The sequence below is a fragment of the Panulirus ornatus genome, chromosome 18 (genome assembly GCF_036320965.1).
Source record: "Panulirus ornatus isolate Po-2019 chromosome 18, ASM3632096v1, whole genome shotgun sequence".
Lineage (NCBI taxonomy): Eukaryota > Metazoa > Arthropoda > Malacostraca > Decapoda > Palinuridae > Panulirus > Panulirus ornatus.
The window spans coordinates 33,697,916-33,720,643 of NC_092241.1; the positions used below are offsets into that span (position 1 = coordinate 33,697,916).

Here is a 22,728-nt window from a genome sequence, read left to right on the forward strand (position 1 = left end):
GGTTATCTTAAAAAACGGAAATCAGAGAGAGAAAGAAAACTGTACATATTGATAGAAACAGGATATCAAAGTAGAATGCACATCACAATGTTGTATGAACGGTCTCTTGATCCATGAATGCAGGCGAACGGAGAAAGGTAGACTTGTTGAAAATGAAACACCAGCGGAGATTATATGGTGTGAAATAAACTGATTAAGCAAGGAAAGACAGGGTGAAAAAGAGATGCGTTGTAACACGAAATTGATTGCGGAAGTTGACCAGGATGTGCTGAAAAGCTTTGGACTCAAGGAAAGGATGTGCCAAGATTGAATGATTTAGATGAAATACGTGTCTAAAGAGGGTGGAAGAGGGAGAGGGTGACTGAGGAGGAGGTGGGAGGATGGAATGAAAGAGGCTTTGAGATATCTGGGTCTGAATATTCAGGAGGGGAGAAGGTGTTCACATGAGAGAACGAAATGGAGTACTGTGGCATGGCGGGTGAGGGGACGTGTTGTTAGGTGGTTAGACCAGAAAACATGAAGCGTTAAGGGGAATCACGGAATGGCGTTTGGGGATTGACTGTAGATGGGGATTTTACTTTCAGTATACTTGAGAGCTACTTGAGTGATGTGAGTCAGTGAGGAGATTATCCATCTGTTCCTGACATAATTTCACTCTGTCGGGAAACGGTGACAAAAAACAAACAAAAAAGAGTATCATTAACCTCAGGACCCATTTCCTACTACTTTTGCAGTTCTGGTGCCGATTTTTTTTTTTTTTTTTTTTTGTTCACCGTAGTGGGGAAATAATGGACTCTTCCGGAGGAAAAATATCTTTGACAAAGATATATTCTTCTCCGTCCAATGATGATGATAGAGCCATGGCCAAGGTGACCTCACACTGTAGTGTGCCCTCTAGTATACGGAGGCCGGCAACACACACATAAAGATTATATATATATATATATATATATATATATATATATATATATATATATATATACTTATATATATATATATATATATATATATATATATATATATATATATATATATATATATATATATATATACAGAGAGAGAGAGAGAGAGAGAGAGAGAGAGAGAGAGAGAGAGAGAGAGAGAGAGAGAGAGAGACAGAGAGAGAGAGACAGAGAGAGAGAGAGAGAGAGAGAGAGAGAGAGAGAGAGAGAGAGAGAGAGAGAGAGGTGCATATTTAGCGTAATCACATGGACTGAGTGAAGTCTCGTCTGCGCCAATAGTTATCGACGGCTTCCGTAAATAATTACTCTTTCTTGAAAATAAATGATTCAAAAGCTCTGCCTCAAGGAAGAGTTGTATTTTGCACTTCATGCTCACTGTTAAGATGACTTAATCTCAAAGCTGATGGGTTACAGCAAGCCATTAGAGTGTATGTCTTGTGACGACTGTTATATGTCCAGTAATGGTTCTAGGCAGTCTGATTCATTTCTAGCATTTATAACAATAATGAGTGCTTTTTGTGGCTGACGTTGATGAAGTGGGGTGTTGCGTGCTAGAGTAGTGTTGGCTTTAGAATGCAAAGCTTTCATAAAGCCAAACCTTCACATGATCTTTTTAATCATCTCGATATCGCTTCACTGAGCTTCATGGATGGATGAATTCTGGCCAGATCTTTAGGGACTGATGACGGTAATTTGGAGAATCGTGAGGCGACCATGGGACCTTGCTACTTTCATATCTAACCTTAAAGGATGGAAGCATGATTCAAAATACCATTTAGCTGGATACAGTAGGGCAATAGTATTCATGAAAAGAATGACTGTAAGGCATCAACCCCGAGGCCCATAGGTGAAGGGGTACTGAAAAATTATAGGAATTATAGAAACTACGGCACTTTTGAATGTGTTTCTTATACATAGGGTTCTTTGTATCTACGCCATGATCCATGCTTGACTGGATCATCTCAGGTTTTTGCTAGAGTTTCTGATGATTCTTACCACTGATCATCATTTCGAACTAATACCTAAATTTCGAGCTTGATTTTAACATCGATAGTTTTTACAATTGATCATGAAGGAATGGAGAATCATTCCTCTCTAAATACTGCATAGAATACCAATGATGAATATGAAGAACAGTGCACTTTTGAATCTACTTTTGCTTTGTTATATACCTGGTCCACAGAGCGAGAAAGAGACTAAGTCCTCACGATGCAATGAATCCTTGTACTGTATTTAGCTAACATCAAAGCCATTCTTTCTTTGTAACCCTCAAGACATTGGCAGACTCTCAAGTCAATGCACTGGTAAACGTGTTTCTAGACAATGCAGGGGAAATCATTTCTGTATAGGAAGTGTAACAGAGCAAATATACTCAAGGTCTGACTGAGCTTGGCGCTTCTACACGAGAAGGAACCTTTTTACTCACACCCCTACTGTTACTGAGCCAAAAACAAGCCATAAATTAGACAGATGTGAATGTGAGGTTGGACGTGTTAGTTGCAGTGTAGATGAAGATATAGAGAAAAAAACATGTTCTCGTAGGTATCAATTAAAGTTTATTAGTAAAAAGCATTTAGAGCGCTTTACTTTCAACCGAGCCTAATAGTTACCCTAAAGCAGGTAATTACGGTAATCACTTGCTCACGAATTAGTTGCTTCTGAACAATACCTGGTAACGTCTTTGTCCAGTCTCTGGGTAGAGCATAAGCGAGGTCTCGAGCGTTTCATTTAGACGGGTCTTCAGCTGAAGGTCTCGGGTGCTTATTTGATCTAAGACTATGTAGATCTTAGGCAAGCAAGAATCTTACCATGGAAATGAGTTTGTATAGACTGTGAATAGGGAGGAACTAATGGGCAGGAAGGAATTTACGACGATTGGGTTTCATGAAATATAGCGAAAAGGCAATGGCGTTTAAATCGACGCAGGGCATAGTATCTATGAGTTCGAATATGATTAACTGAAGTCGTTCTCTTTCCTAAGGTGAGGTAGTTGAAGTCATCTAGCCATATGTCATCAGAGTTTTGCAGCTGCAGAAGTTCAGTCAATGTTGTGCTACATTCACAGCTTCTTATCGTCTGAAAATTTGTTAATATCGCGTAAAGAAGTTCGTTATCACTGTCATATATGTATATATATATATATATATATATATATATATATATATATATATATATATATATATATATATATGAAGAACTATCTCCAGCGTCACCAGACGCCGCCTGCTTGGGGTTGCACCGCGAGTGGAAACTCACTTTGACATGGCTGCGTTCTTCATCAGTTGACGATTCAGAGCAAAGTCTCGTCAAAGAACCTCTCGCTTCAAAGAAGGCTATCTTATCCCGGCAGTTGAGCGCATCGCAGACTTTGAGCTGCAAAAGCTGCTGGGAAAGAGGTCTTGGGGTAACACGAGGACCCATTCAGAAAGGGAATCTAAAATAATCATAGATATATATATATTAATATATATATTTATATCTGATCCTAAGGCTGATCCCTACGGTGCCTCTTGTTGCTTCTAATCGTCCTGAAGTTTGACAACTAATCACCGAAGTATACCCCCGTGTACCATGTGACTCAACTTCTGCTAATAATCTTTAATGCGGGAATTCAATAAAAATTGGAAGAGATTACATTAACCGCATGTCAATTACATCGTAACAGAAATGAGACAGATTTGTTAGACATTACGATATCGTCAAAACCATGCTGTAATCGCTGATCAAGTGATCCACCAAAGAGTATAGAAATATTTTCCCGGATGATATTTAGTATAAACATACCAACTACATCAGCATCCATATAACCACAGGGCAAGAGTGCAAGGTGCAGCACAGAAAGACAACACTGAAATGGTCGACTGGGGCTTGAATACTCACGTTTTTTCTTGGCGTCCTCTGGGCTAGGCTGCTGCATGATGGTCTGTGGCTGGGGAGCGGGAGGCGGCGGAATATCCATGATAATCATGAAGGGCGCTTCTTCTTCCTCTTCTTCTGCCACGCTTACAACAGGAACAGCAGAGCGAGGGCTCAAGTGAGGACCCTCTGTGTTGCACTCAGGACACTGCTAGATGTGGAGCCAGAAATCAAGGACGGCAGGAGGGCATAGATGTATAATTCCAACTCAGCGGCTGGCGCTAGTGATGGAGGTGGCTCATCTACGGAGACACTGACATAGGTAGATGGCCTTGGCAGGAGTTCCCGGCAGGGTAAACGAGTCTTGTCGGCAACAGATTACTGGACTTGTGTCTGCCTCGCACCTGGCCATTCACCACCTGTAAGGAAATATTTTATCCATATTATATATCATACGTGTAGGTTACAGCCCAGTATATACGTAACCACTTTACAGTTATATATCTTCACACGAAGCACATAAGTTCCTATGACCCGAGGACATGGAAAGATGATTAGATGATCCTTTATGATTCTAGTGTCTTGCATCTCTTTGAAAAGTAAGGGAGTCTACTTCGCGTACGAAAAGCACTTCATTTTCTTTACTGGCAATCATAAAGAAACAAAATCATCTGCAATTCAAGGCCTTGTGAGAGTAAGACAATGAGAACCAACCAAAACTACCACCTCACTTGGTTTCCCCTCTCCATCATCTACATTAGAAAAGAAATCGTAGTTCAATATAACATAAACATATCCACATTGGTCTAAATCATACATCCCAGCTCAAAACGCATCACGGTCCCGCGATTCCATATCTTGTGCTCAGCGAAAGTCGGTAGTTACCTACACGCAACTCAGAGCCACTGCGACCACTGCCATCTTCCTCCTCCTCCTCCAGCATCCTCCTTTTTTACCATCTCATAATACTGCTTGACCTCGGAGCCCTCGTAGGTCCAGGAACTTCTGTCCTGGCTTTTATTGCTGTATAATCCACAGCTAACCTGAAGACAGCCGATGGTTTCCCCATTATCCAAAACAGAAATTGTCTTCCCGTCACATTCATGTCTACAAAGCCTCCGTAAATGCCCATCACGACCCCTATCACCATCAAGTTCCCACACGAGGACATGAAGTCCGTGGCTTAGTGAATCTAACTTGATGATGCTGGGTGAGGTAACTTTGTTGGATTAGCTTCAGCAAGGAGTAAGGTGAGTTTGGGGTTTAAGGCTGTATGGTAAGGAGAACGGAGGCCTGTCCAAAATCATTCTCTGATCAGTCAAGATTATGAAGGCAACTGCTTTTAATCTCCAGAAGTAAATAATCCGTGATTAGGAGGCTAATATATCACCCAAGGTAATATGTATTACACTGGGCAGCTTTGGGCATATGGGGAAACCTTAGACACATGAAGTACCCCAAAATACATAGGATCATCCTTGGTATACAATCTCCTTGTGGTAAATCGAGCAACCACGGGTGCAACACTTTCCACGCGGAGCACCGCAATCAACAAGGGTGTAACCCTTGTTACATGGATAATCCCGTGCTACACAGGACAACCCTTGTCACGTGGAGTGTCACTTGAGACACCAGGAAACCCAGGTTGACCTCTTTGCGTGTGGACTTACAGTAAAATGTAAAGAAGAAAATGAGTTCCAGGAATAGAAAATTAAGGTGAAAAGAGGAAATCATAAGGTAAGAGTTTTGTAAAAAAAAAAAAAAATGGGAATCTTAAAAACACATCAGGACGTTGATTTTACAAACATCATGACAGCTAATGAATTGCTAACATCTATACAGTAACTTTGCCGCGCAGTGCTTTGCCTAGTATCATGCATTCTTACTAATGAATGAGACACAAAAGCAGCCACTGTTTAGGAGCTGAAACAAAGTTATATCTATTAAAGAGGGAAAGAGAACTAATACTGCGCCACAGGACAAGTGGGTCAACTTACGAGGTCATTTTGAGAGAGTTGATAAGTCGGACTGTTCTGACCTCGACTCTGCCAACAAGATATACACAGAGGCAGAACTTCCCCAGATGCGAGAACAACACTGTACAGCTGAACAGCATCATGCAAACTGTAGCAGAGATTAACTAATGTTTAGATGCATGAGGCCCAGTGACATCCAGCTTCATCACTTGATGAACTTGTGATTATCAACATGATTATATTTTCATTTTTCTATTTGACTTATTAAGGTTTCTTGCACCAGCGTCTCATAAGTCTCGCGATGAGTTATCAAAAAGATGAGGGATTAAAGGCGAAATAATCAACTTACTCTTTATGGAGGGAAAGGTGATAGGAAAAGAATGTGGATACGAAATGAACATAGCCCCTTCCAAACGGTTCTCTCTTCCACTGTGATTAGTATAACATCTCAAGGCAACACCCACTATCTGAAAGCAATTGGAGACGTTCTTGAGGTATTCGCATTCCACTAGTGAGGTCGAAAACTGTAAAGCGAATTTACACAATATATGTTTAGCACATAAACAAATTTGTTTAGGTATCGTGTGAGAATCTTTTAGTAAATATCCCATATGCCAAATCTTACAAGTCCCGATGTCTCCAGTTCGGTCCCTACCCAGGTACACTATGATCTGTCCCTTATGACGCACCAGTTCGGTCCCTACCCAGGTACACTATGATCTGTCCCTTATGACGCACCAGTTCGGTCTCTACCCAGGTACACTACGATCATCCGTTATTATGCACCAGTTCGGTCCCTACCCAGGTACACTATGATCGTCCGTTATGACGCACCAGTTCGGTCCCTACCCAGGTACACTATGATCATCCGTTATGACGCCCCAGTTCGGTCCCTACCCAGGTACACTATGATCTGTCCGTTATGACGCCCCAGTTCGGTCCCTACCCAGGTACACTATGATCTGTCCGTTATGACGCACCAGTTTGGTCCCTACCCAGGTACACTATGATCGTCCGTTATGACGCACCGGCAGCAGAAGCCCTGAGTTCGGAATCAGGGCCACCCACCGAGGCGTATCGGACCCCACGACCCCAGGTATAAAACGGGGTTACATGGGCGACTCAAAGCGGCTGGACTACAGAACTAATCATTATCTCATATTATGAATCATATTTTCAAATGGCATATGATATGCAGGAAAGTATTGCTGATGTATGGTTTATGAAGGACAGTAGTATTATAGGTATATTGCTATATTCATATATGAACACAGTATTGTATATTATTACTCACTTATGTCAAGACGAACAATATATATATATATATATATATATATATATATATATATATATATATATATATATATATATATATATATATATATATATATATATCTTTCTTTTCTTTCAAACTATTCGCCATTTCCCGCATTAGCAAGGACTGGGCCTCTAAGGGAATATCCTCACCTGGCCCCCTTCTCTGTTCCATCTTTTGGAAAATTAAAAAAAAAAAAAAAGAGGGGAGGATTTCCAGCCCCCCGCTCCCTCCCCTTTTAGTCGTCTTCTACGACACGCGGGGAATACGTGGGAAGTATTCTTTCTCCCTTATCCCCAGGGATTTATATATATATATATATATATATATATATATATATATATATATATATATATATATATATATATATATATTCCTATGAGTCCACGGGAAATAGCACAAAAAGAATAATGCCCAAGTATTCCCTGCGTGTCGTAAAAGGCTACTAAGAGGGGCGAGAGTGGGTGGCTAGAAATCCTCCCTTCCTGCATTGCTTGCCAAAATAAGGAACGAAGCAAGGAGTCAAGTGAGAAATTTTCCCTACAAGGCTCTGTCTTCTGTTCTTGATGCTACTTCGCTCACGCGGGAAATGGTGTGCATGTTTGAATAAAAAAAAAAAAAATTATATACACACACACACACACATATGTATATATATATATATATATATATATATATTTTTTTTTTTTTTTTCATACTATTCGCCATTTCCCGCGTTTGCGAGGTAGCGTTAAGAACATAGGACTGGGCCTTAGAGGGAAAATCCTCACCTGGCCCCCTTCTCTGTTCCTTCTTTTGGAAAATTAAAAAAAAAAACGAGAGGGGAGGATTTCCAGCCATCCGCTCCCTCCCCTTTTAGTCGCCTTCTACGACACGCAGGGAATACGTGGGAAGTATTCTTTCTCCCCTATCCCCAGGGATAATATATATATATATATATATATATATATATATATATATATATATATATATATATATATATATATGATGGAAATGATCACAATTGTGCGTGTGATCGTGTTTCATTTTCTCCGTGGACTCATAGGAATATATTTATGAATATATGGGTAACGGGTAAATCTTTTTTAGGTGTATATATGTAACTTGGTTGTCTCCTCCTTATGTAATTCCAAATGAGAAAATCGAATCTGTCTTGGATTGGAAAATAACTCATCCATGAAGTGTGGTTTTAAGCTTATATATATATATATATATATATATATATATATATATATATATATATATATATATATATATATATATATATTCCTTTTTCACTTTCATACATATTCGCCATTTTCCGCGTTAGCGAGGTAGCGTTAAGATCAAAGGACCGAGCCTAGGAGGGAAAATCCTCACTTGGTCCCCTTCTCTGGTCCTTCTTTTGGAAAAGTAAAAACTGGAAGGGATGATTTCCAGCCCACCGCTCCCTACCCTTTTAGTCGCCTTTTGCGATATGCAGAGAATACGTGGGAAGTATTCTTTCTCCCCTATCCCTGTATATATATGAACTTAAAACCGCACTGGGGGATGAAGGCCTTTTAAGATGCTCAAGGGCCTCGGGTCGTGGCTGATACTAGGAACTATGGGCCAGAGAGCAAGTAGTTTTCCACTTCACCGTCTTAACGTAGCTATTCAAAAGTAAGATTATGCAAGCTGCATTGACATCTCACGTCCCTCTCTCCTCAGAGGAACTTGAAAAGCTGAACTATTTATGGTTTATAACTACTGTTATAACTACTGTTATAACTACTGTTACAACTACTGTTATTATCCCTGGGGACAGGGGTTTAAGAATACTTCCCACGTATTCCCTGCGTGTCGTAGAAGGCGACTAAAAGGGGAGGGAGCGGGGGGCTGGAATTCCTCCCCTCTCGTTTTTTTTTTAAATTTTCCAAAAGAAGGAACAGAGGGGGGCCAGGTGAGGATATTCCAAAAAAGGCCCAGTCCTCTGTTCTTAGCGCTACCTCGCTAATGCGGGAAATGGCGAATGGTTTAAAAAAAAAAAAAAAAACTACTGTTATAACTACTGTTATAAGTTTGTACGGTTGCGATACATCTGAAAATACAGTTCATATTTGTATGCATTTCTTCCCTTACGAAAATTTTGTGTACTTTTGTTTTGTATTCAAATAGACAAATTGAAAAGAAAAAAGAAATAAGGGGAGAAAATATTTCAAAGTGTCATCGAAGAAGAGTTTCTCTCCTCAGCTAATATTTTTTCTTTTCCGAAATTCTATGAGCTCTTTATTTCTTATCATTATCATGATTGTTATTATCAGTATCATTACTATTATTATCATTATTATCATAATTTGATATTTCTGGTCCCTGTGGATAAAGTTGAGAATATACTACTCAAATATGTATCACGTGCACGTCGCAGAAGGGGCTGGAGCGAGGTGCTAACAATCTTTCCCAACTTTATCGTATTCTAATAAAAAAAAAAAGTAGAAACAGAAGTTGTGAAAGAATATTTCCCTGAAGCTCCTCTTGTCTATTCCTGCCACTATCTCGCTCTTGTTGGATAGGCAAGCAAGTACGAAAATAAAAAGTGTACCCACGTGTATATTCCTCAGTCCTCACTTCGAAGACGTTCCACACTTTTCATCCTTCGAAATCAGAGGAAGATCTCTCATCCTCATCTGTGACAGTTAACCACGGGAACATTCACCTCTTGATAACGGTGCTGTCACTGCCGCGGAACACCTAAAAATAGGAGGAAATAAACGTGGGTAAATGAACTGTTGAATTTCACAGCCCAGACTCTGCGGTGACTTGTATATATCAGCATTAAGTCACACCGCACTAACGGATGTGGTGGTGGTGGTGCGAGAGTGACCAGAGAGGCGGAGGAGGCTGCTGCAGAGATGGCAGACACTTGTGCACAATATGTCTGGGTGAACGGACCGTTGCTCCTCTACCTTATCAGTGTCCATATTTGGACGTGCTTAGCCTAACTTGCTTATATCACAACGCTAGAGCACACCTGTTCCCAAGATTGCGTCTCTCTTTCGCAACCTTAACTATATCATGATGTAGTGGCAACCTTCCGTCTCTTATATCATTTAAGTAATAATTAAATGGCCTTATATATGGCTGTTTCAACGGAAGGGTTAACGCCAGGATGTCAGTTATAAATGCAAAGTTTAAAGAAGAAGGCGTAGAGCACTCCACAAAAACCCACCTCCTGTTCTTTAAGATTAATAACTTTTATGGATATTCCCTAAGATAACAGTGGGTAAATAATGGCTTTCAGTGGGATAGTTGTGTAATACGCCGCCTCCCGAGGTGCACCCTGCTGCTAGGGGATGCTTTTGTTATGTTCTAGATATGATTTTCGACTTAACTCCACTTTCGTCACATGGTGGCATTGGCTTTTCTAATGCTTACTGAGAATGAGGGCAATATTAGGGTATTTACAGGACCTGGTTTGGACCACATACGCTGAAAACAGTTTTATCCTCATCATCTTGTAGCACCATACTGGAAACTGGCTTAAATATCACCTGGTAGAAGTAGAGGTGTTCGTGCGAGTGTGGGAAGTTCACGTTTTATTTGTGACTCAACAAAACAGGAGTTTAAGCAGAGATGCTGTCCAGTTCTTGATATCCAGGAACTTGTCGAGCCTCACTAAGTATTAATCATTTCCTCGTTCTGTCAGTGTTGGTGTGTTGTCAGATGGACAGGCGGACTGTCGTGTGTTGGAGGCTGGTTATGATTATTATTGCAGCGCGTTGGTCCATTCAGTAGCAATGAAAGCCGACTGGAAGATGATGGATGACTGGGCTCATGGAAAGTGAGGTGTGGGTTGACCCCTGGTGATTTCTTCCTTAGCTCGTTATTTTCTTTTTGGTCCTTCAGTATAGCATCATCTTCAGGGTTTCTTTAACTCTCTGGCATCCATCAGTCCCACGTTATCACAGCAATACTAATTTTTCATTCAATAAGCCTTCCTCTTAATTCATGATAGATAATCTTTTAGTCTTTATTGCCACTTGCTTCCTCTACACTGTTAACTTATTTATTTCCGTTTTCTTTCTCATGCTGCTCTGTGGTATCTAAGTCTCCACCTTCGTCCAGAGATGAACGTTCCCTGATGTTGGATTCCCCGCCGAGCTGGGAGATATGGCGTGAGAAATCGCGAGACAACGGTACATTTTTTTTTCCTTCTCTTTTTTCTTCTGTTTATGACCAGGTAACCCTGGAAATTGTATAGCGAGGACATGATAACACGTATAAGGAAACTGACAGAGAGTATTGGTTTGAAGAAATCACTGGCAAAGAAATGGAAAAGAAATGACTCACAAAACAGACAAGGAAAAAGACTCACATAACAGTACACATGCGCGCACGCTCGCACACACACACACACACACACACACACACACACACACACACACACACTTGCGTATTCGGTGACTCAGAGCTGAGTCATGGAAGGGCCATCAACATGCTTGTGGTCGTGTGTTCAGGGAGTGCAAGCTTCCCTGTTCTTCTGAGGTCTGAACGCCAGCTCCTCAGTATCATGGTCGCCTCAGACGTCACATCAACGCTAGAATTTGACGTCATGACAATGGTTTATCTTATAATAGCGTGCCATTATCTTTATATCACACCACTGGTAGGCTCTCATGTCAGGATAATGTTTGATATTGTTGTGAAATTGTGCCAATGGTAGGCTGTTGCGACTTAAATAAGGTAATCCAGTGTGTTTCAAAACATTGTTGGCGTCGTGAGAGAAAATTTGCGACTCAGCTTGTAAGGAAATCCAGCAGAAGAAGAAGGTGACGAGCCTTATATCACTTTAAGGTATACATCTTAATCACCTTAAGGCGTCTTTTTCTGCCATTCTGTTCCTACCACACTATCCTCATTCTGATCTCCTCCACTGTCACAAACAGATTCGTTATATTCCAATGGAATGTTGTTATTTGTATTTCTTTGTATATGAAATTCTCTGAAGAGTTAGAGATATAAAAGGAAGGAAGGAGGCGGGACCTTCATCTCAAGAACATCCATTCACCACTCCACCTCCTTCCGCCCTTCACCATGGGCGGGTCCACTCACCGCTCTAGCTCCATCTGCCCTCCTCCACCTTCAGTATCTACATTCACAGGTCCCACCCCTCCTTCTCTCTCCAATTTCAGTACCTCCAGTCACAGTTCCCCTTCCTCCTTGCCTCCAGGCACCATACTCTGTAATCATGCTCTTCACCTCCAGTATCTTAATGCACTGCTCTTCTCACCTTCGCCTTCCCTCTTACATACCCCACACGCTGCTACTTTTCCTAAACTGTATCTCCAAACAAAGAATCTAAATTTTCCTTGATTTTCATGTCAAGCATATTTTTCTGAGCCATCAAAGCGTCAGTGTTAGTGAGAACAGTGTTGCAACAATATGAGAACAAATGGGCCCTGAAACAGTCATAAATCACTTCATGTGCACAAGACAAGGCTATAATAATTAACACTTCCTTCTCCCGGATGGTCTGGAGCGCCACCGCCTGACCTTAACTAGTAAATCAACTCAGCCCATAACAACTGCTACTGAATGGTCTTGATATAGCCTACTTCCTTGGTTGTTAAGTGAAAGTGGTATTCGTATCTTTCAAGATAATAATCATATATATATATATATATATATATATATATATATATATATATATATATATATATATATATATATATATATATATATATATTGAATTCTGCCTAACTGCTCGAGGGTATACCTTTGTCAAGGCAGTATCACTGCGAGTACATTCACGTCAAAGAACGTCATGCTCCAAAGAAGCTGCTGAAAGTAGCTCAGCCTTAGGGTGCAAAAGCCTTCAGAAGAGATTCTGGGGTAATCATATATATATATATATATATATATATATATATATATATATATATATATATATACATATATATATATATATATATATATATATATATATATATATATATATATATATATATATATATATATATATATATACATATATATATATATATATAATATATATATATATGTGTATATATATATATATATATATAAGTCTGTTGGGGATGAGAGAGCTTGGGAAGTGAGTCAGTTGTTGTTCGCTGATGATACAGCGCTGGTGGCTGATTCATGTGTGAAACTGCAGAAGCTGGTGACTGAGTTTGGTGAAGTGTGTGGAAGAAGAAAGTTAAGAGTAAATGTGAATAAGAGCAAGGTTATTAGGTACAGTAGGGTTGAGGGTCAAGTCAATTGGGAGGTGAGTTTGAATGGAGAAAAACTGGAGGAAGTGAAGTGTTTTAGATATCTGGGAGTGGATCTGGCAGCGGATGGAACCATGGAAGCGGAAGTGGATCATAGGGTGGGGGAGGGGGCGAAAATTCTGGGGGCCTTGAAGAATGTGTGGAAGTCGAGAACATTATCTCGGAAAGTAAAAATGGGTATGTTTGAAGGAATAGTGGTTCCAACAATGTTGTATGGTTGCGAGGCGTGGGCTATGGATAGAGTTGTGCGCAGGAGGATGGATGTGCTGGAAATGAGATGTTTGAGGACAATGTGTGGTGTGAGGTGGTTTGATCGAGTGAGTAACGTAAGGGTAAGAGAGATGTGTGGAAATAAAAAGAGCGTGGTTGAGAGAGCAGAAGAGGGTGTTTTGAAGTGGTTTGGGCACATGGAGAGGATGAGTGAGGAAAGATTGACCAAGAGGATATATGTGTCGGAGGTGGAGGGAACAAGGAGAAGAGGGAGACCAAATTGGAGGTGGAAAGATGGAGTGAAGAAGATTTTGTGTGATCGGGGCCTGAACATGCAGGAGGGTGAAAGGAGGGCAAGGAACAGAGTGAATTGGAGCGATGTGGTATACCGGGGCTGACGTGCTGTCAGTGGATTGAATCAAGGCATGTGAAGCGTCTGGGGTAAACCATGGAAAGCTGTGTAGGTATGTATATTTGCGTGTGTGGACGTATGTATATACATGTGTATGGGGGGGGGTTGGGCCATTTCTTTCGTCTGTTTCCTTGCGCTACCTCGCAAACGCGGGAGACAGCGACAAAGTATAAAAAAAAAAAAAGAATATATATATATATATATATCTTTTTTCTTTCTTTTAAACTATTTGCCATTTCCCGCGTTGGCGAGGTAGCGTTAAGAACAGAGGACTGGGCCTTTTTTGGAATATCCTCACCTGGCCCCCTCTGTTCCTTCTTTTGGAAAATTAAAAAAAAAAAAAAACGAGAGGGGAGGATTTCAAGCCCCCCGCTCCCTCCCCTTTTAGTCGCCTTCTACGACACGCAGGGAATACGTGGGAAGTATTCTTAATCCCCTATCCCCAGGGATAATATATATATATATATATATATATATATATATATATATATATATATATATATATATATATATATATATATATATATATATATATATATATATATAGATAGATAGATAGATAGATAGATAGATAGATAGATAGATAAATAAATAGGATAGATAGATATATACACTGGAAAAGATACTCATTGATAAGTTCCTTATGTTGGCAAAGAAATAATCTTATAGACTTAAACTCAAACCTCCCCTTGACACCAAGGATCTTTTAGTTCTCCCTTTTGGTACAAATTTACATTGCTTCCCATGTTCCTTAAATCCTTTAATGTAAATGTTCCCTTCAGCACAAGCAATAGCATAAAGTACATCTTAATCAGGAACTCACCAGAAAGTTCTGCAGGCTGTGTTTATAGAGTACCATGTAAAAATTAAAATATATTTTGTGCTGGCAGACTGGTAAGGATCTTTCTATTAGACTTAAGCAACATAAACATAGCATAAGAACACAAGAATAAAATGCCATGTTTAATCATGTTGAAAATTATGATCATTGTACTGAATGGAGTAATTGCCATCTCAGTCATTAACCCTAACTCCGGTACTACGAGAAATAGCAAATCTTCTAACACCAAATATTAAAAGTAATATTACTGAAGGTCTATACAAATGGGATAGCTTCATGTTGGTAAGATTTGTGAGTAGTTCCTTTCTTGATCACGTAATAGATTTTATGATACGCATGTTGCCAGACTTGAACTCACCCGACGTCCATTTGGGTGCTTGTTTACCAAATGGCGTCCTAGCTACGTCTCTTCCTCGTATATCAATTGTCTGTTATATTTCATTCTTAAGAACTTATTGTGTCTTATTTCCTTGTGGATTACAAGGAATATATATATATATATATATATATATATAATATATATATATATATATATATATATATATATATATATATATATATATATATATATATATTGCAAAATGTCACAGTGGTGCTGGCAATCTAGTATTTGCTGATAACCACGAGGAAAATGAAGCACGATAAGTTCCCAGGTGCACTTTCGTGTAATGATCACACCGTCAGGGACCCTGACGGTGAGATACAAGAATGAGATAGAAAACGTAGAACATTCAGATGATATACAAGGAAGAGGCGAAGCTAAGACGCTATTGGTAAACAAGTGCTACCGGATGGTGGTGTTCGGGTCGGTGGTGTTCGGGTCTGGCATCATGCCTGTCATAAAATTTTATTATGTGGATAGGAATGGGTACTGTTTACAAATTTCGCCTACGACAAAGCTAGCCAGTTTGTATATATTTTCACTGATATTAATGTTACAATGCTTTTTGTTTACAATATCAGTGAATCTTCTTTTATTAGCTACATAAAGAATTGTGACACTGATATTAGTAAAGGTCAATCCGAACTAGATAGCTTTGTCTTAGGCAAATTTTGTAAACGATTCACTTCCCACTCCACATAAAATCGTATAACAGGCATGATGCCAGACCCGAACACCACCAACCCGAATACTACCATCCGGTAACGCTTTACCAATTGGCCTCTTAGTTACGTCCCTTCCTTGTACACCAACTGACTGTTCCATTACAGTTTCATCACATCAAGGGCTTTTCCATATTGCTTCTGAATTGGGAGAGAGGGGAAAAGTTGTATGGACAAGAGACAGGGAGTCTTTGCGTCTCACCAGGATGTGAGCTAGGTTTGTGGATTCCTCCCTTAGCAATTCTATGACATCTATAACATTACAAATTATCAAAAAATGACACGTCCCTCTGATATGCCGAGATTTCTTTCTGAGCTTAAATAGACAAGATGAAACAATTCTTTTCTTGACATAAGAACCTATGAGCATATTATGATATTAGAGCTGGAGATGAAATGATTATTGTTCTATGTAATGCAAGAGACTTTAGTCACGTAACTAACTAAAGTAAGTTTAACATTGTTTTTTTGTATTGAATGATCATGTCAAGAAAGGTATTGTTGATCTTTAGCTTATTGGATGGACAATTCTCTTAAAATGATTCGAAATAAAGTCATGAATTTGGTGAAATTATCTAAAGGAAACAGGGAGGATCCATCCATTCCCCTCTGATAAAGGCCGTAAACTTCAGGTCAGTTCACAGACTCACAGCGCGTGAGACGAGGTAGTGTTCTCTAGTGCACACTGTTAGTACCAATTTAGAAAGGCGCGTGATATGACAAAACCCATTCGGTCTTAAAATGTTTGAATAGAACAGGTCACCAAGACACCACAAATCGTCATTCTATCTTCACACACACACATACATACATATATATATATATATATATATATATATATATATATATATATATATATATATATATATATATATATATATATCATATGTATACATGTGTGTGTGTGTGTGTGTGTGTGTGTGTGTGTGTGTGTGTGTATGTGTGTGTGTGTGTGTGTGTGTGTGTATTTATCTATATGCCACCTTCAGTGAGGTTCGAATCACTGTCTTCTAAGCATGAAGTAGAGCTGCTACCAGCAGGCCACAGAGCTGTAAGAATGAAATCTGCTATTCGACTAAAGTGATATCCATTCGTCCTATATACATGTGGCCACCGTGGATATCACGGGCCAGCAGCCCAAATGTCAGTATCCAGCAGAGGTCTATAACCTAGACACTGACAAATGCGGAGGTTATACGATCTTAGAACAACGCATGATAAAGCAGACTTACCAGATCATATTTCTTATCTCCATCAGCGGCGATCGAACCACGTTGTGCTGAGAGAGAGGCAGGGCTGCTACCGCCAGATCACTGGGCTATGATAAAGGAACCAGCTATTCGACTAATCAATTATCCATTCGTCCCATAATAAGCATTGCTGATCCCACGGTCTGGTCTCCCAGGCACTAGTTAGAAGATTTTTACCAAGACACTGATAACACGGAGGCTCTATAATATATATATATATATATATATATATATATATATATATATATATATACGTAAATAGTGTATATGAAACGCGCTCTACCATGTGTGTGTCTGTGTGTGTTACCGGACTCCGACTGCATGACGTTATACCATAAATAAAAGAATCACATTTAGCGAGGCCGTATCGTTGGGAGTACAAACTCATCAAAGAGCATATCACTCCAAAGGACTCCATATTTCCTTCCTCCTAGAAGTAGCGTATCCTTGGGATGCAGGAGCTTCTGGAAAGAGATCCTGGGAAGGACTCTTTCTCAGAAAGGATCTTTGGGTAAATAGGAGAAACATTTTGAAAACTTATTTACTTCCTGTGCTAAGAGGAGTTCTATTATCTTTCTGAGATTCTTGCATGGCTCAGGAGGCCGGTCATGTCCACTGGTCAAGACCACGGGCTATAAAGTTCAGTGGTGATGTGTGAGCGTCTTGTGCGAACAGTGCAGGGCAATTGATTAAGTGCACGGTGTCTTCACTATGATATCAACATCGTGGGCATAAAGGGTCTTGGGATATGTTGAACGTTATATGTAGCATTGTAAAGTTGATGCCCGAAGCGTAGACGGGACAGTGTGACTCGTGTTTGTCTGGTGAGTGTTTCTTCTGATGGGTGTATGTCTGGTAAGATGGAGTTTAAGAGTGAGTAAGGAGGGCCTTTATTCAATGTTTGACGAGTTATTATTTCCGTGTGTTTGTGTTTTGTCAGTGATGCATTTGTTTGGGATAGGAGGAACTATCAAGTACAATTTACTGAAGTGTGAGGCAGCAGTAAGCTTTATCATATTCTTACTTGAGGGTTGGTGGTTAGTTATAGAGTGGTTTAGGCCTCATGCAGTTATAAACAGACAGATAGATAGATATATAGATAGATAGATAGATATTCAGACTAAGAATAAATCCCATAATATCATCTGTCTTTTCCTTCACTTCACTATTTTCACAAAAGAGGAGAAAAAATTGTTTTCACCAACGCTGTGTTGAAGGCTATCCATGAGACCTCAGTGTGAAAATCAGAGGCTCAAGTCAGCTACTCCAGGGGCCTTTGACATAGAACATCGCCTGTGAGACTCTCATATCCATAGTGTGTTCCCTGAGAGATGAATCCCTCTCATTCCCTGAATCACTGTTTTGTTAGAAATACTTTGCGATGGGATTCAAACCACTAACAGTAAGTGCTATGGCGGGGGAGATGCGTTTCTAGTACGTAAAATAAGTGTCACCGTGAACAGAAAATGATAAACAAGAATGGAGGATTTGAGAGTAGATAAGGCGCTGCAAAGATGCTTAAGGAGTTGTATGTGAACAAAGATAGATGCCTAGGTTATGCGCAGAAAGTACACTTGACAAGCAGGCGTGAGAGAATCGCTCTGTAGGCACAACGTGAGAGGAGAAAGCCCTACAAGCGAGCGCACTAAGTGGCACCCGAACGATGAGAATGATGGAGAGAAGAGCAGTAGATGGAGGGGGAGGCAGTTCGATGCGCGGCCTTAGTCTCTGATATCCAAGCGATTTAAATTTTTCCAGAGAAGCAGAAGCAATTGGTAACGATGTTGTTGACGGGTGGAGGATTGTAAATCCATGACGAACGGGCGAACGACCACCTGCCGTCGGGGCGATAATTGACAGTTCCTGTTCAGTGTAGGGCTCTGGAACCCCCACGTAAGCACACTCTAAAGTACTGCCCTATACTTAAAGCAGATTATACTTCCCTGGCTAAACTTATCTAATGGTAATTAAGGGCTGAGAGAAGGTACATTCGGGAAGATGCTACGTTAAGATACTGATCTGAATCAAACCCATAGTTAGAGAGGCCACCTTGTGATTGTATTCAATCCAGCAAGGACACCTGTGTAACCTTACCATCGACCGTCAGCAGGGGAGTGGGTGTGGAACTAGGGCAGTCTGCGCCTGGCCAAGTCCCTCAAGGGGGCCCCGAGAGAGGTCCTAGTTGCAGTGCGAGAGAGAGAGAGAGAGAGAGAGAGAGCATGAAGTGAACAGAGAAGATAACAGGCCTTTCATTTCAGGGGGGATGCTGGGTTGGCAGCACCAGGCAATTGCCCCAGGCGACACGCCGGCCAGCTGTAGTGACAGTGATGCTCTCACAGGATGAAAACAAGAAAAGGTTCACTAGAAAAGTGAATGGATCACTCTTCGCGTATCTTCTTTTTCCTTCCTGTGTGTATAGGGAGAAACGTGTGATCGTAGAATTACCAAAGTAGGCATCACGACTCCATTGCTTACTTTACAGAGTTCGAGTAACAGACCATCATGTGCTAAATCGAAATGGCAACAGGTTTTTTTTTATTCCTTCGGTTGTATGTCTTATGACTTTCACGCTTATTACAGAGACAACTTTCATCAAAAAGTATAGAAAAAAATAATAACGAGAAATTATAATATGATAGAAAACAGTGCGCACAAGGCTCCCCTGTTTCCCGTTCTCTATCAGCCTCGTCCGTTTTCTGTGGTATTCCGCGTAGCAGCCAAGCAGGTGGAGCAGGGAGGCCGCACCTAGACCAGTCTGTGTCCCCTGCGGCGCCCACGCCCAGTGAGCAGGGATGCCTTGCCTCTCTCTGATCGCCGCCGCCTAATTAATTGTAATGGCGATTTGGAGTGTGATAAAAGTCGACGGCCATTAATTCTCCTTTTCAGCCGAATATGAAGGGTACGATGGGGGTAAATAGGATACCGAAGAAGAACCGACATCCACAGTAAGACGTGAGAGGAGGCGTATGGTGAGAGAATAAGATTAGTGTGATGTTATGGTTAGTTAGACGGCCTCTCTATATGTCTTCTCACATCTCTTACTGTTAGCCATGAACGATACACTATGACGTGACAGCGACTTATTACGACCCCTTGATAACAATCTCTGAGTTTATTGATAACTCTCCTCTGTTTCCTAACATCCAAAAATATTGCATTTCTACATTCTTATTCCGTAATATCTGAAAAAAAAGGACAAGACTTTTAATTATGTTTATTTCATATATTCCTTGTATGATATCTCCATTTCAAATGTTTAACATTCGTTGCACTCAGTATAAACCATAGTAATCTTTTGTCTTTTAAACTTCATAAGTGTTTTATCTCCTTAGCGAGATAAAGTGTCATCTAAGTAGCTTAAAGGTGGACCAGAGTAGGTGAACCTTGCGAAAAAATTCATTTATTATATATATATACATATATATATATATATATATATATATATATATATATATATAAGGCTCAGAGTGGGGTGCCTAAATGTGTGTGGATGTAACCAAGATGTGAAAAAAGGAGAGATAGGTAGTATGTTTGAGGAAAGGAACCTGGATGTTTTGGCTCTGAGTGAAACGAAGCTCAAGGGTAAAGGGGAAGAGTGGTTTGGAAATGTCTGGGGAGTGAAGTCAGGGGTTAGTGAGAGGACAAGAGCAAGGGAAGGAGTAGCAATACTCCTGAAACAGGAGTTGTGGGAGTATGTGATAGAATGTAAGAAAGTAAATTCTCGATTAATATGGGTAAAATTGAAAGTTGATGGAGAGAGGTGGGTGATTATTGGTGCATATGCACCTGGGCATGAGAAGAAAGATCATGAGAGGCAAGTGTTTTGGGAGCAGCTAAATGAGTGTGTTAGCGGTTTTGATGCACGAGACCGGGTTATAGTGATGGGTGATTTGAATGCAAAGGTGAGTAATGTGGCAGTTGAGGGAATAATTGGTATGCATGGGGTGTTCAGTGTTGTAAATGGAAATGGTGAAGAGCTTGTAGATTTATGTGCTGAAAAAGGACTGATGATTGGGAATACCTGGTTTAAAAAGCGAGATATACATAAGTATACTTATGTAAGTAGGAGAGATGGCCAGAGAGCGTTATTGGATTACGTGTTAATTGACAGGCGTGCGAAAGAGAGACTTTTGGATGTTAATGTGCTGAGAGGTGCAACTGGAGGGATGTCTGATCATTATCTTGTGGAGGCTAAGGTGAAGATTAGTATGGGTTTTCAGAAAAGAGGAGTGAATGTTGGGGTGAAGAAGGTGGTGAGAGTAAGTGAGCTTGGGAAGGAGACCTGTGTGGGGAAGTACCAGGAGAGACTGTGTACAGAATGGAAAAAGGTGAGAACAATGGAAGTAAGGGGAGTCGGGGAGGAATGGGATGTATTTAGGGAATCAGTGATGGATTGCGCAAAAGATGCTTGTGGCATGAGAAGAGTGGGAGGTGGGCTGTTTAGAAAGGGTAGTGTGTGGTGGGATGAAGAAGTAAGAGTATTAGTGAAAGAGAAGAGAGAGGCATTTGGACGATTTTTGCAGGGAAAAAATGCAATTGAGTGGGAGAAGTATAAAAGAAAGAGACAGGAGGTCAAGAGAAAGGTGCAAGAGGTGAAAAAAAGGGCAAATGAGAGTTGGGGTGAGAGACTATCAGTAAATTTTAGGGAGAATAAAAAGATGTTCTGGAAGGAGGTAAATAGGGTGCGTAAGACAAGGGAGCAAATGGGAACTTCAGTGAAGGGCGTAAATGGGGAGGTGATAACAAGTAGCGGTGATGTGAGAAGGAGATGGAATGAGTATTTTGAAGGTTTGTTGAATGTGTCTGATGACAGAGTGGCAGATATAGGGTGTTTTGGTCGAGGTGGTGTGCAAAGTGAGAGGGTTAGGGAAAATGATTTGGTAAACAGAGAAGAGGTAGTAAAAGCTTTGCGGAAGATGAAAGCCGGCAAGGCAGCAGGTTTGGATGGTATTGCAGTGGAATTTATTAAGAAAGGGGGTGACTGTATTGTTGACTGGTTGGTAAGGTTATTTAATGTATGTATGACTCATGGTGAGGTGCCTGAGGATTGGCGGAATGCGTGCATAGTGCCATTGTACAAAGGCAAAGGGGATAAGAGTGAGTGCTCAAATTACAGAGGTATAAGTTTGTTGAGTATTCCTGGTAAATTATATGGGAGGGTATTGATTGAGAGGGTGAAGGCATGTACAGAGCATCAGATTGGGGAAGAGCAGTGCGGTTTCAGAAGTGGTAGAGGATGTGTGGATCAGGTGTTTGCTTTGAAGAATGTATGTGAGAAATACTTAGAAAAGCAAAGGGATTTGTATGTAGCATTTATGGATCTGGAGAAGGCATATGATAGAGTTGATAGAGATGCTCTGTGGAAGGTATTAAGAATATATGGTGTGGGAGGCAAGTTGTTAGAAGCAGTGAAAAGTTTTTATCGAGGATGTAAGGCATGTGTACGTGTAGGAAGAGAGGAAAGTGATTGGTTCTCAGTGAATGTAGGTTTGCGGCAGGGGTGTGTGATGTCTCCATGGTTGTTTAATTTGTTTATGGATGGGGTTGTAAA

At 40.4% G+C, this 22,728-nt stretch overlaps 1 protein-coding gene across 5 annotated transcripts in view; it reads right to left on the reverse strand.

The window, feature by feature from the left end:
* The window catches only part of LOC139755026 (paired box protein Pax-2-B-like), a 504,237-nt gene that overhangs the window by 100,312 nt on the left and 381,197 nt on the right, over nt 1-22,728 (reverse strand). For all 5 annotated transcript variants that reach the window (XM_071672966.1, XM_071672968.1, XM_071672964.1 and 2 more), the window contains one exon: nt 3,843-4,237. In XM_071672966.1, the coding sequence (XP_071529067.1) occupies nt 3,843-3,930 (88 nt within the window). In that variant the 5' untranslated portion in view covers nt 3,931-4,237. The remainder of the gene's footprint in view (nt 1-3,842; nt 4,238-22,728) is intronic.